The sequence below is a fragment of the Musa acuminata genome, chromosome BXJ3-10, assembly GCF_036884655.1.
Source record: "Musa acuminata AAA Group cultivar baxijiao chromosome BXJ3-10, Cavendish_Baxijiao_AAA, whole genome shotgun sequence".
NCBI lineage: Eukaryota > Viridiplantae > Streptophyta > Magnoliopsida > Zingiberales > Musaceae > Musa > Musa acuminata.
In genome coordinates this window covers 5,679,620-5,693,509 of record NC_088358.1, presented here as the reverse complement: position 1 = coordinate 5,693,509, position 13,890 = coordinate 5,679,620, and the positions used below count along the sequence as shown (strand labels likewise).

The 13,890-nt window shown below is 39.1% G+C and overlaps 1 protein-coding gene across 5 annotated transcripts in view; it reads right to left on the bottom strand.

Moving 5' to 3' along the window:
* LOC103999759 (AP-1 complex subunit gamma-2-like) overlaps positions 1-13,890 on the bottom strand; it is a 108,972-nt gene that overhangs the window by 45,294 nt on the left and 49,788 nt on the right. For all 5 annotated transcript variants that reach the window (XM_009421598.3, XM_018818966.2, XM_065170175.1 and 2 more), the window contains one exon: positions 9,548-9,602. In XM_009421598.3, coding sequence (XP_009419873.2) covers positions 9,548-9,602 — 55 coding nt within the window. The remainder of the gene's footprint in view (positions 1-9,547; positions 9,603-13,890) is intronic.

The following is a 13,890-nucleotide window of genomic DNA, read 5'->3' as shown; positions in this document are numbered from 1 at the left end:
GTAACAATTGGTTTCGATCAGTACTGATCGGTACAAGTCGATAACGGTCGAAATTTTGACCGTTACTGCTTGGTACAACCTCATAATGCCTGATACGGGGCTAAATCCATGATACTGCCCGGTAGTGGGCAGTTCACATGTCAATCTATTAACGGACCGATACATACTGTCCATACCGAGCGGTATGGTACGGTATTGCAAACCCTATTCTCACTAATGGTGATCGACTCTACTGAGAGTAGATTGTCTGTTTCATTTTCCAACAGAATACCAATCGAATGCGAAATTGATGCAAACCTACTTAGAGGTGACAACTAAGTAGAAGAGGAATCAATGGGTAAATTTTGTGAAAAAAAACTTTAAAAGCTTCGAAGTCTATATGGCGATGCTCATTAAGGATCCAACAGGCAGTTACCTAGTTCAAACGACATAAGATGTTTGAGAGACTAGTGCATAACAAGGAAGATCTTGTCCTTTATTTGAATGATCTATAGGAATCAACAAAGATCAGCATAATTCGACTGATCCCACACTAGAGTCAAAGTCATTGGTGAGTTAAAGCAGCATAGTAGATCAAAGTTCGATTACTCAATAATAGCAACAGAGAGCGGTTAAGAGCCTAGAGGCGCATTGCAATAGGAAAAGAAGATTGAAGATTCAATAAAGGCAAGGAGATACAACGTCCATAAAGGCTTCGACAAGGACATCGAAGGAATAATTAGGGAAGAATGTCTTGGACAAAACTATAAACAAGGTATTTAATTAATGCTTGTGTATGTCCATGTCTTTGGTTTTGTTCATGCTTTGCAGTTGCACAACATATAGAGGGCTTGCAGTAGGCTTAACAACCTCATTTTAGTAAGCTTTTGTAACCGTTTCAGACTTGTAAACGTAGATTGTGTGCAATTATCATGCAGAGGCAAAACTACCTAGAAATAGACCATCTAGGCAGCTATTTTGGAGGTTTTCTAGCTCCACAGAGTGGTCAGGAGTGTCACCCATAACACCCAGAACTACCCAGGTGGTACATAATTGGATGGGCCTTTGGGTTAGTATTTAGGGTTGATTAATTGCCTTGTTCCGTAACAGTATCATGTGAGTCTTTGAGAGGACATTTGATCGCGACGGACCACTTTGGACTCTTTGTCATGTGATCGTTCATAGTTTGCGAAGCCTATGTTCATAATTTGCATTGCATATCAAGTGATTGTTGAAGTGGCTACTTGTGGGATCCCAAGTTAAATGCATCCTCTAACTCATCTTCTCTTTTATAGGTTCTTAAGGGACCATAAGAGGTTTCGGGAAGGTTAACCCTTTGCGGATAGACACGCAAGGGTGCCACATGTCCTAGGCAAAACTAGCTAAGTTCGTGACAACTTAGTCTCATTAAGCTTGTGGCTCTCGTAGGCCATCGGGTGACCATCCTACATAAGTACTCTAATAGCAAAGTTCGAAACATCTGTGAGGACTTTAAAGGGCTTCCAGTAATCTAGCAATATGAGCATCAGTTCTCCCAACATAGCAACCTTCAAGTCTTGGAATGTCGCTTCATATTTTTCTAACCATTGCCAAGGTTGCTCCTTCAGTAATTCTGTCAGTGGAGCTACGCACTTCAAGTATCCCAATATGAAGCTCCAATAATAGTTGACGAAACCAAAGAATAATTCAAGCTCTAACACCGTCTTTAGTGTTTACCTCTCCATAATAGTCTGCACCTTCGATTTGTCCATTTGAATCAATTCTTTGTCGACTCGGTATCCCAAGAATAAAACCTCCATCTGAGCAAAGTAGCACTTCTCTATTTTCACGAACAAAGTTTCTCCTTGAGAATGTTGAAGATTGTTCGAAGGTGCTTGACATACTTCTCCAGCATTTGGTTGTAGACGACAATATCTTCTAAGTAGACAATCACAAACTTATTCAAATACTCCTCAAATAGTTGATTCATGAGAGTGCAGAATGTAGCTAGAGCATTGGTTAAACCAAAAGGCATCACTAAGAACTCAAATGCTCTATACCTGGTCATACAAGTGGTCTTTGCTTCGTCGCCTTTAGTTATCTGCACCTGCTAGTACCATAACCAAAGATCGAGTTTTGAGAAGTACTTTCCTTTACCTAGTTGATCAAACAAGTCTATGATGAGTTGAATAAGATACTTGTTCTTTATCGTCACTTTGTTTAGGGCTCGATAGTCGATGCATAATCGGAGGGTCTCATCTTATTTCTTCTAAAAGAGAACTAGAGCTTTGAATGGTTCTTTCGAATTGGGAATGAGACCACTGCTTAACAATTTATCTAACTACTTCCTGAGCTCTACCAACTCCAGAGGGGCCATATGATAAGATGGTCTCGCTGAAGGCTTTACTCCCAGCTCTAGCTCAATGCGATGATCCACACCTCTGTGTGAAGGTAAGCTTTTCGACAACTCAGGTAGCATAACATTTGTAAACTCTTTTAAAACGTTCACCACCATAACAGGTTTTTGAATAGGCTCTATATCAAGTGACTTTAGCTTCACTATAGCCACGACATTTAATTTGCCTTTGTGCACCCTTTTCTTGAATTGCAGTGCTGATAGTTATTGTGAGTCCTTACTTCCTCGAGAAACTGGAACCATGCAGGGGTCATTGCCTCCTATCAGACATAGGGAGTTTGGAAACAACATTGGAACTATCGTGGCCGAGTGCATGAACTCCATTATGAAGATCACTTGGAAGCCGTCTAACGGCACCACCATCATATTTGTGCTTCTGCTCCATGTCCCAATTTTAATAGGGACCCCCTTCACCAACCCGAAGATCTACTTGGCCTTCGAGTTCATAGCTTTCATCTGACTTGGGCTCTTCTCAAGATTCAGCCCAAGTCGCCTTGCTTTATGGTTGATAATAAAATTGTGGGTCGCTATTATGTCCTCCATTATATAGGTTGTTCAGCCATTTAACTTGATATCCACATATATCAGCTTGTTGCTCCCTGCTTTGTATTGCTTTGCCTTTGCGAGCTCCCACACCTGACCCTGCAATGTATTCAGCAAACATATTGCACCCATCCGGGGTTCCTTGCGACTCTTCATTATCGTTTATGGATTCAGATGTACTAAAACTAAGGGCGACGACCTTGCCCTTATCCAATCTTAGGGGATGGATTGATACTGTCAGCACATTGGGTGCCTGCATTTGTGGACAGTCCCTCACCATATGCGGTCCTTCGTATAAAAAACATTTGTCGAGCTTTGGGGCTATGCCTTTCAAATTCGACCCATTGTGAGAACTCTTTTTTTTCTGCTCAGTCACAATCTCCTTCCCTCGAGAATACTTAGATGAGCAATTTTTCGAAGATTGTTTCTTCTTCCCCGAGTCCTCTAAGGAAACAAAATCAGTGAACCTTTCAACAGTTACAATTGCCTTGACCAAATCAATAACATTTTATCAATGCAATTATTGTTGCGTCCACGACATCAAGCCATCGAGAAAGCTAAACAACTTGTCCTTCTTAAACATATCTTATATGTCTAGCATTAGTGCCGTGAATTACTTCACATAGTCTCAGATGGAAGTACTCTTGCGTAGTTGTCTTATTTTCCTTCGTGCCATGAACTTAGTGTTCTCAAGTAAGAACTAAGTTATCAGCTCCCGCTTCAAGTCCTCCTATGTATCCACTCGATACCGATCTTATTGGATCTTTTCTCATTAAGTCTGCCACCAAAGTTTTGCATCTCCATTCAAATATATGATTGCTATCAAAACTCCGATTTCTTTCGAATCGAACCTCATTGCTCAGAAGTATTATTTTATGTCGAATAGAAAGTTCTTGAACTCCATCATGTCCTTGGCACCATCGTAGCAATGTGGCTCGGGTGCCCTCAAGTTTTATGGTAGAGCAACATGGGTGATCCCTCTAATATAAAGAGCCCTTGTGAGCAACGTAATCTTTACCACGAGATCTGCCACAACATCTTGTAGGTCCTATACAAACTCTTGGGTGTTTTCCGTCGATCGATCGACTCAGGATTCAACCTTGTTGATCTAAGATTCTGCCTCTTCTTGCGAGTTCTTTACCTCAAGAAACCTTCGTTAGCCTTGGTAGAGTTCTTTTAAGATCGCTTTAAGAATATTAAGGCGGGTTTACGTAAAAGTAAGCCTCTCCTTATGACTCTTGTGCTTCCAGGTTGGCTCTTTGGATTGCACTTTCTCCTCTTATGGAGAATAGATAACTTATCACTCGCCATTTTCGCTATCGCGCTCCTTTTGAGTAGCTCTAACAACTGAAGAGCGAGTTTGCACTTGCAGCCCACCTGTGGCTACTTAGGGCAATGGTCTGACTTGCCCCGTCTTGCTCGATTCACCATGTTGCTTTGCTATGGTGAGATTGCCAACTTTCGTTGTTTGCTTCAATCACTTGCCCGCTTTAATACCAAATGCCACGGGTTTAGCTGGAATTGCCTAAGTCGTGAGGAACCCTTGTATTCTCTGTACGCAAAGGGTCAGCCTAAATGCACCCTTGCTCAGGCTCCGAAGGACCTATAAAAGAGCAAATTGATTAGTCAAGATTTAAGAAAATAAGCAGAAAACAAGTCCCAACATCTCATAAAAGAGATCAGCTTTACAAGTAATTCAACAAACACTTGGTGTACAAGGGAGAAAAGAGAGAAGGGGAAAACAATGACTATATAAGGCAAATGAATAGTTGTAAGTTTACAAACAATTGCTCACTAGGCGTTGGGCATGTTTGCAAGTTCCCGTAGCCTTTATGTGCGAACTTATGAATCCAATTAACGCCCAACATTACCCCAAGTTCCCATCTAATCCTATGCCACCCGAGGGGTTCTAGGGTGCTAAAATGGTTGACATTTTGCTCTGCACCATAGCTTGCTAAAAACGAGTCATGGAACCATGGCACGTGAATACTAAGCTATTTTGGGGTAGGTTTGTCCATTCTGTTGAGCGATTGCTATACAGCTCTACAGCTCTACAAACTATTCTTGCTTATAATTTTCAAGCAAAAACACATAAAAACAAGGCAAAACACATTGTCAAATGAATGTACAAGCAAACAAAAATAACGAATGGTCTGTTCACAAAGGTGTTGCAAGTATGTGATGGCCATCTGTGATAGAATGGCACAATAGGGGATGGGGCTTTGGCTATATATTGAGGGTGACACGATGTTAATAGTGAGCTTGCATTCAGTTCGATAAAAGTGCAAGATTATTATTGGGTCTATGCCTGCCTTTAAAGCCCTTTGTGTACAATCGTTCAACTCATTTGTAAGAGCTTTTGTGCCTAATAAATCTAGTTCATTTATTTGTCTTGGAGTCCCAATTCTTTACGTCTTTTGTTTACTTGAACGTTCATTAATCTAACCTTTTCCTTTTCTATGCAAGTCCTTAATGGACTGTACAATGTTAAGGTCTAGGGCTAATCTTTGTGAGCAAATGTTAATTGGGTGTTGCATGCCTTAGACAATTCCAGCCAAGGACATGGCGGCGTACTATTTGAGCATGTAAAGCATACAACTGAATCACTATGGTGGGCAGCACGGTGAAACTAGTGTGCTGTATAGGAGGAACAACATGCATATTGATTGTTCCAATATAGAAAGATCTGACTCATCATATAGCAATGAAGCTCAAGTTAGAATATACCAATATGCTAACAATTAGATTGGGAGTTCAAACTCAAAAGAACCCGAAGATCTGGTCAACCGTACCATCCGTATCATGCATCGATTCCAGAGTTGGAGGTATCTCTGAGGCTTCTCTAACAAGTTGTTAGACAATGACTATTCCAGAGATTATCTTTGCTCTTGTGTATCCCAATATTTTCAAGGGGTAAGAGTGTAAGATGGAGCAAGCTAATGCAAATGCCAAGCAAGTGTCTAAAGGATCAGGGTTTGCAGGACCATGCATCAAACTGACGATGGTGGCTAGTGGCCACACTGAAAAGTTATAGTTTGATTGGTAGAAATTTAGAAGGGAAATGCTCCCTAAGATAGAACTGGCTGATCAAAAGGGGTGAGGCATTACAATAACAGCAAGTTTATGAGGGACTTGGCTACCCAAGGAGATCTTGATCATAAAGGCTATGAATAAAAGGTCATGAATACCAAACGATGGAGCATGGTATCATGATATTAGCCATGAATGGGGCACGGATGAACCTAGAAGCACAATCAACACTGCTAAATAAATGCTCCGAGGTGGCAAAACTCAGCTCAATTTTAGGCAACACTTATGGTGCTCTAAAATCTAAATGTGCAATGGAGAAGAGCAGGCAAGCCAAGTATCTAAGTTCAAAGCAAGGAGTACAACACAAGGAGTTTAGACAAAACCAATCAAGGTGCGGGCAAGCCAAGTATCCAAGCTCTGCATAAATTTTTTTTGAAAGGATAAAGATATATTGTATTAAGGTGTCAAAAAGAACGCAGCAAACAAATCAGCAGCATTACATTTGAAGGAGAAACCTTTGGTCTCTCTAGGTAGGTGACAAGAAGAGATTACAGCCAAAAAGCTACAAAGCACTCTAATATTAGAGATGATAGCTTCAAGAAACCATGTGGGACAACAACTCCTCACTTGCATCAATTGGAAGTCACTTTGAAGCAAGGTATGCAATATCATATCGTACCGGAGTTTCGACGTTCGTTCGGTATAGTATGATATTGTATACTAAGCGGTATACCGCTCGGTGTATATATATATATATATATATAAAATTTGGCGACGTCGCTGAGGCGACGCGACATCGCCTCATATATATATATTTCGTTCCGTTCAGTAAGGGGTGATCCGTGTACCGGTCAACTGACGGACCGGTACGTACCGCTCGTACCAAGCGGTATTATTTGAAATTGCATACTTTGCTTTGAAACAAGGTTTTCGATTTCGATATGTACTACCCGGTACGGGCAGTACTTACCGGTCCGAGAGGATACTGGTATGCGGACCATCCTCTACTAGGCAGTACCAATGTTTCGACCGGTACCGAGATATACCGATCGGTACCGCCCGGGATTTCGACCAGTACTGAGACATACCGATCGGTACGCCCTAGCGTGGTAGGTGAAGGTATTTTTAAGGTTTTAGGGTGTACCATCGGTACGCCGTAGCATATTGACAGTACATACCGATACGTACTATACCGAGCAGAGCTCGGTATGTTGATACGGACCGGCATTCAAAACCTTGTTTTGAAGTGCTCGAAACTCAACAACCATCAAGTTCTTGCCTTTAGGCGATCGTCTATGCCAAAGATAGTACATTGGTGCACTATCCTCCCATGGAGTTACAATGAAAGCAAGGGATAATACAAATTCACTTGGAGGAGATGGTAAAGGAACCCAAGATGTGAGGGGCAAATTTATTTCCTTACTTTTGCAGCCTTTTTTTGGGTTTTTTTCTTCTAAACTTGCTTGTAGAGCATTCTGAGTGGTCATCATGCAAAGCCAAAAGTGGCCTAAAATCCCTGCAAAATCTCCACACTATGCAGAAGAAAATGGATTTGACAACACAACACAAAACTAGCAATGTTTTGTGTTCATTAGCCATCTCAATCCCTTTGAAACCCCGGATGGCACGCTAAGGGATGAAGGCCTTGGTTATATGTCTAAGGGTTGTAGTGTCTTTAACAGACCCACTTTCTGTTCAACAAAATGTTAGGTGATCATTTGTCCCTTTTTGAACCTTGTGTGTGATCATTCAGCCCATTTGTGAAAATTATTTGTACCTAATAAAATCTAATTACTTTGTTTTGCTTATAAATTTGGTTTCCTTGTCTCTTTTGCTGGCAACAAGAGTAACCTTTTCCTTTTCCTTGCAGGTCCTTATTGGACTGCACGAGGTTAAAGTCTAGGTTGCCTCTTGAAAGCATGTGTTGCTTGGGTGCCACACACCTTAAGCAATCCTAGCTAAAGACAAGACAGACCAATATCAAAACCTTACTGATCAAGACCAAGATCAGTGCTTGAACCAATAACTTCCAAAACTAGTAATGTACAAGTATTTTAAATCCAGGTTTCCATTATCAAAAAGGGAATGAATTACCTAAAACAATTTGAAAAATACACCATGCCTTATTTGTCCTCTAGTTGCAAACAAGAACTTGGTAAGGAAATGAACATAAATACAATATTTCAAATTTTCAATACAAGTAGCCCAGGTCACCTTAACTTAAACAAGATAAAAGAATAAGAAAGGTATCCATGTCTACCATGTAGCAATACTTGAAATGGACTGACTTGCAAATGACAACCTTATTTACTCAAAAGTTGAAACCAATCTTAAAGATCTAAAATCAAATTGAAAAACCAAATGCACAAGTTGTTTCTATTGGTGAATCATACGGTGATCCACTATAGCCACCTATAAAACATGCCATAGTTCAACAAGAGGCAGTTTAAAGTAGTAGTATTCATCATGATGATTACAAAAGCTTTCCAACTAAAAGAACTCTAGTTGGATATTTATGCTTACAATTTCATAAGACAACACCAGAACACATCTTGAGCCTAATAATTCCGATCGAGTTAATCAACTACTCTATATCTAGAAAGATGAAATATGCAAATGAAGTCGGTGAACTGATGTTTCATTGTTGGTGTGCCAATTTGTGGTGTTCGTGAATGTGATCATCATCTATCCCTTGGATCAAAAAACAAAACTTAAGACAATAGTTATTGTATCCAAGATGAAAGTGTTGGCTTAATGGCTTGATATGTGGCTACTAGAAAAAATAGAACAATTAGTAGCAAAACGTAGCAAAAAATAGAAAAAATTGTAGCAAAACATTTTCACTCATGAACAATGAGGTGCAGCCTTGATAAAGAATAAAATGACGGATCCCATTTAAAATGGTATGGACATGTTTGTCATCAGATGAGGTAAATTGATTACAATTAGCAGTGTGAGGTTATGTAGAGAAAAACCTAACAGAACTTTACTACAAAAAAAATGTCTCGATAGAGAGTAAAATGACGGATCTCATTTAAGAAGGTATGGACATGTTTGTCATTAGAAGAGGTGAATCAATTACAATTACTAGTGTGAGGATATATAAAGTAAGAGCTAACAGAACTTTACTAGAAAAAAATAAAAAGTAGATTCAAACTACGGACACTATCCTATGCAGAGCTCAATAACTGGAAGAGATCCAGGCAGCCAACCCCAAATAACATCAAGGCTTGTTGTTTTTGCAGTAATCACATTGTTCAGCATGATAGTGGTTTAAGATTTTTGTGCTAGAAGATATGCAAAAGTCATATCTAACAAGAAGAGAGGAATGTCTCTTAGTTCAGTAACAATTCTAAGAACCATGAACTTTGCACAAATAATAATGTGCCAGCTGTGTATAAAAATCAATCAAGAATAATGACCACACATGACGTGGAATGATACTTCACTCTTTGTCACTGTATTAGCATGTATGTTCCATGCCACACCTTAATCCTTATCAAGTCTTTTACATAATGATTCTGATGAAACAAAAAAGTCAAATACATTGCTTCTCATTTTTAAAGAACAAAATGTCATCTGTAGGTCAGTATAACGTACCAGACACAAGACCTTAAACATCTGATCAGTATACCATAACTTCTCCTGTGAAAACCTACAAAAGATATAGAGCACCATAAGGCTATATCCAATTTGTTCAAAACCTTTGACAATATTGCTGCAAAATAATCTTCCGACTAATATGTCTCTCATATTGAACAATCATCATGATCCTTTCACAAGGACAAGTCTCATGATTCTCTGAGCTTCAACAATTGAAAAAAAAGTTATTAATAAATGAATAATTTTCAACTACCTATTAGTGTTCTAAAAGTAGTAACATATTAATCTTAGTCTTAGTCAATATATTTTTGAGTTTCAAAACTTAAAAGAAGTATAACAACCATTCATGATAAGTAGCAAATATGCACAAAAGTATTTGTCTACTTGAAACATATGCATAAATTGTTAAGTCAAAAATCCATATACGTTCAATGTCTTAAAGCCTCATGAGTATGATTTGTGTCCAAAATATGTACATCTTCTATCATCTATGTTGCTGACCCAATAAGCATCTATGTATGCTTCAACATATACATTGTCTCTCTTCTTAAACATCATCCCTTTGCTTGGAGTTCATTTGAGATATTGGAGAAGTCTAAAGACAGCCATCATATGTTCTTCATTAGATGAGTGTATACAATGTCTGGTCTAGTATGTGATAAAATTAATTAATTTTCTAACCTTACATGATATTGTCCCTTATCCACCTCATTATTTGTTTTTGCACTTAGCTTCTGGTTGTGCTTAATAGGTGTTTCAAATGGTTTGCAACCCAATAAAGTAGTTTGCAAGTGTAAAATCCAGTGTATATTTCCTTTGTGACATTGAGATCCCCTCCTTGGTTCTAGCCACCTCTATATCCAAGAAGTACCTTAATGATCCAAAATTTTTGTTTCAAACTCTGTCAAGAAAGTCTTTAGTTTCTCTTGTTCAACAAGATCATCACCTGTCAAGATAATATCATCTACATACACAATGAGTATTGAGACCTTTCTACTGCCAAAGTTTTCCAGTTATTACTACAAAGAGTACCTCCTATCTTTCTTATTGTCTTCGGTGTTTAAAAGTATCTTTGAGCTTGCTAAGGCAGAGTTTTCCACTATATGCTTGCCATAATTTGCCTCATTACCATGTAGCAATTCTTGTGGGCTTTCAGCACTTCGAACTAGAGTAGATGCTTCATCAAGATCAAGAAAAGGTTCTCTACTAAGAACATGATCACGTACCTGATCAAATTCAGAATTTAACCTCAATAAGAATTGAAATGCCCTCTCCATCTCCAACAAGTTTCTCAGAGTTTTAGTATCGGCAGCAGATTCCATTTTCAAATTTTGATATAGGTCTAATTCAGCCAATAGACCTTGCAGATTATTATAGTAATCTGTGACACTTGATGTACCTTGCTTTATCTTTTGAATTTGCCTTTTGATTTGAAAATTTTGAGAAGTAAAACTTACTTTGAAATAGGTTTTATTGATAGCATCCCAAATATCTCTGGCCATAAGAAAAAGAAGGTATGTATTGCTAATTTCTAGTAGCATAGAGTGAAGCAGTCACGACATCATCTCCACGTTCTTGATCTCCCAAGTTTTGCATGAAGCATCATCCAAGGCCCGGCCGGCCCCATTCACATATTTAAACTTTCTTGTACTCATTAGAGAGATCTTCATGGAATGAGATCACTGCATAAAATTTCTTTTGCTTAGTTTAACGTGTAGAGATCTGGAGGGTATGACTCTCAAATTGAAGGGAAGATTGAGTGCGAATAGATTTAAAAGATTGGAAACAAACTTAGGAGTTTCAGACATGGCTAGAAACAAAAAGAGTCACTAAAGAGGACTTTCAGTAATGAAGGCTGAGAGAAAGAAACAAATTTGCCGTATGTTATAATCGGCAAAGAAAAAAATCAGAACCTAACCTTTCTCTGCGACTATGAACAGGAAAATATAAGAAGAGAATTTCACTTTTTTCTATATTGTTGCTTGTATACATGATGAAGTACATACAGACAAAATAGAGAAAAAAAAAGGGAAAGAACTATCTAAATAGATTTAGGAGCCAATCTAGGAAATATAGAGCTAGTAGATGTAGACAAATAAGGTAATATAATTAGGAAGGAATCAATAATTATATCCTGGTCTTTCATACCAAATAAGGTAGTTATTCGAGAATTAAATCACAGCAGATCTTGACAGACCTCAGCACATGCTTCATAGTATTTTAAAATGATTTCCTACTTATAAACTTCATATAGCAAGCCTAGTTGGTTGCAATAGAATTATCAACAAGCTGGTAATCAATCTTGAACATTTGTGTCTTTTTGCCCTCCTTTTTAATCTTAAGAATCACCTATTTTCTCACTCCTCTCTTAATGTGAACCTCTAGCTTTTTATTTAAATGGAAAATGACTCTAGAATCCACATCAACCAATGTACATTCCTAATATAACATAAAAGTTATGTACAGGACTTAAATTGCTTTGATACTCCAACTAGCAACATATATGACACTAAACTGGACAATCAAAGTCAGGATTTTGTCCTAAAGTCAATTAGAACGAATATAAAGCTTACTTCCAACTTCCAAGTTCCCCATTAGTTGCAACTTGCAATTGCCTGACTGATCACAAAAAACATCAATCCTGATAAATTTAGACAAATAAGGTGTGGATGACATACAATGACAGAATATACATTTTTAGGAAGTGTTACAGGTTCTCCCTGATCTGGAGAGGACTGATTCATAGTTTGGAGGGTTCTAAGATTGGTACACCTTTTATGCTGCTAGTGGCAAATGTCTCGAGGTCCAGCATCACAGATTGGTTAAGGATAAGCCATTAGTATCGTCTGGTAGTTAACATGTGCACCTGGTCATGTGTTCACAAATAATATGTTGGAAAATTACCAAAGACTAGATTGGATAATTGATATACTGAAGACATGAAGATACTCCGAATTGAGATTTGACAAAATTGGTGAACTGTCATCTTTATACAAACTATTAAACTGATGGAGGTACAAGTTTGATAGCAGACAGGATTTGGAAAGTCACCATACGAGAGAAGATATTCCTGTGGCTAATCCTCCCTCCCTCCCTCTGGTGCTCACCTTCCTCACAACCCCTTGCGATTCACACCTCCCATATGACGCCCGGCAACCCACTGCTTGTGCTGCCTGCTACCGGCCTGGGTACCCTTCCCCGCTCCTCTAACTCCTCTGCTTTGTTTTACTCCTCTCCTCTTCCTTCTACTCCTATATGTCTCCTCCTCCTCCTCCTTCCTTATCGGTACCATGACACATACCATGTGTCAGTACACCACCGTACTTGTACTCAAGGTCTGTCGTACCGAAGCGTACCGCCCGTACCGGGCGATACGTACCGGTCCGGTAGGTTACCAGTACGCGGACCGCCCGCTACCGGGCGGTATGCCCCAAAAACCCCCGTATCGGGCGATACGAGGCAAAATCGGGCGGTAACGGTTGAAATTTCGACCGTTACCGCCCGACACCACTCGGTACCACTCGGTAACGGTCGATTTCGACCGTTACCGTCCGACACCACTCGGTAACGGTCGAAATCGACCGTTACCACACAGTAGCAGTGCTACAGTGTTCCAACGGTCAATTTGACCGTTGGAGCTTTTTCTCCTATTTAAACCATTCTTCTCTCCCCTATTTCATTATACTCTCTTAAACTCTCTCTCAAACTTTCTTTTTCTCTCCTAAACTCTATAAAACAACGATTTGTGAATTCAATCGAGGCTAATTTGGGAAGATTAAGAGGAAGAACTTTCTAATCAAGAGATATGTATTCATTTTTTTTAATTAGAGAGTAATTAAGACTATCCTAACTTTTCTAATCAAGAGGTATGTATTCGTTTTCTAATCAAGAAGTATGTATTTGTAACTTAACAACACTATCCTAACCTTTTTTTTCTAATTTTCAGATATTTTGGAAGGATAAATCGATAAAATCAGGTGTACCGCTCGGTACACCTCGGTATACCGATCGGTACACCTGTACCATACCGTACCGAGCCCGGGTCGAAACTTCGGTATGGTACGGTATGGCGGACCTTGCTTGTACTAGTCTGGTACCTGAGAATTAAACCTTGTCTTTACTATTTTTTTCAAAAATTTTTGATGGATTTTGACAGTTGTCTTTTATAAATTTGTTTCTTTTTAATTCTTCCACAAACCTTCTCTCTATCTTAGACTTAGATTCTCGCTCTTGCATTTCTCCTATTGTTGCTGTGTGCTGCCTGACCTCTGTCACTCGACTGCATCGCCACTACTATCATTGCTTCTTCTGCCACCTCTGGTACTCCTCTTCCTCCTCCT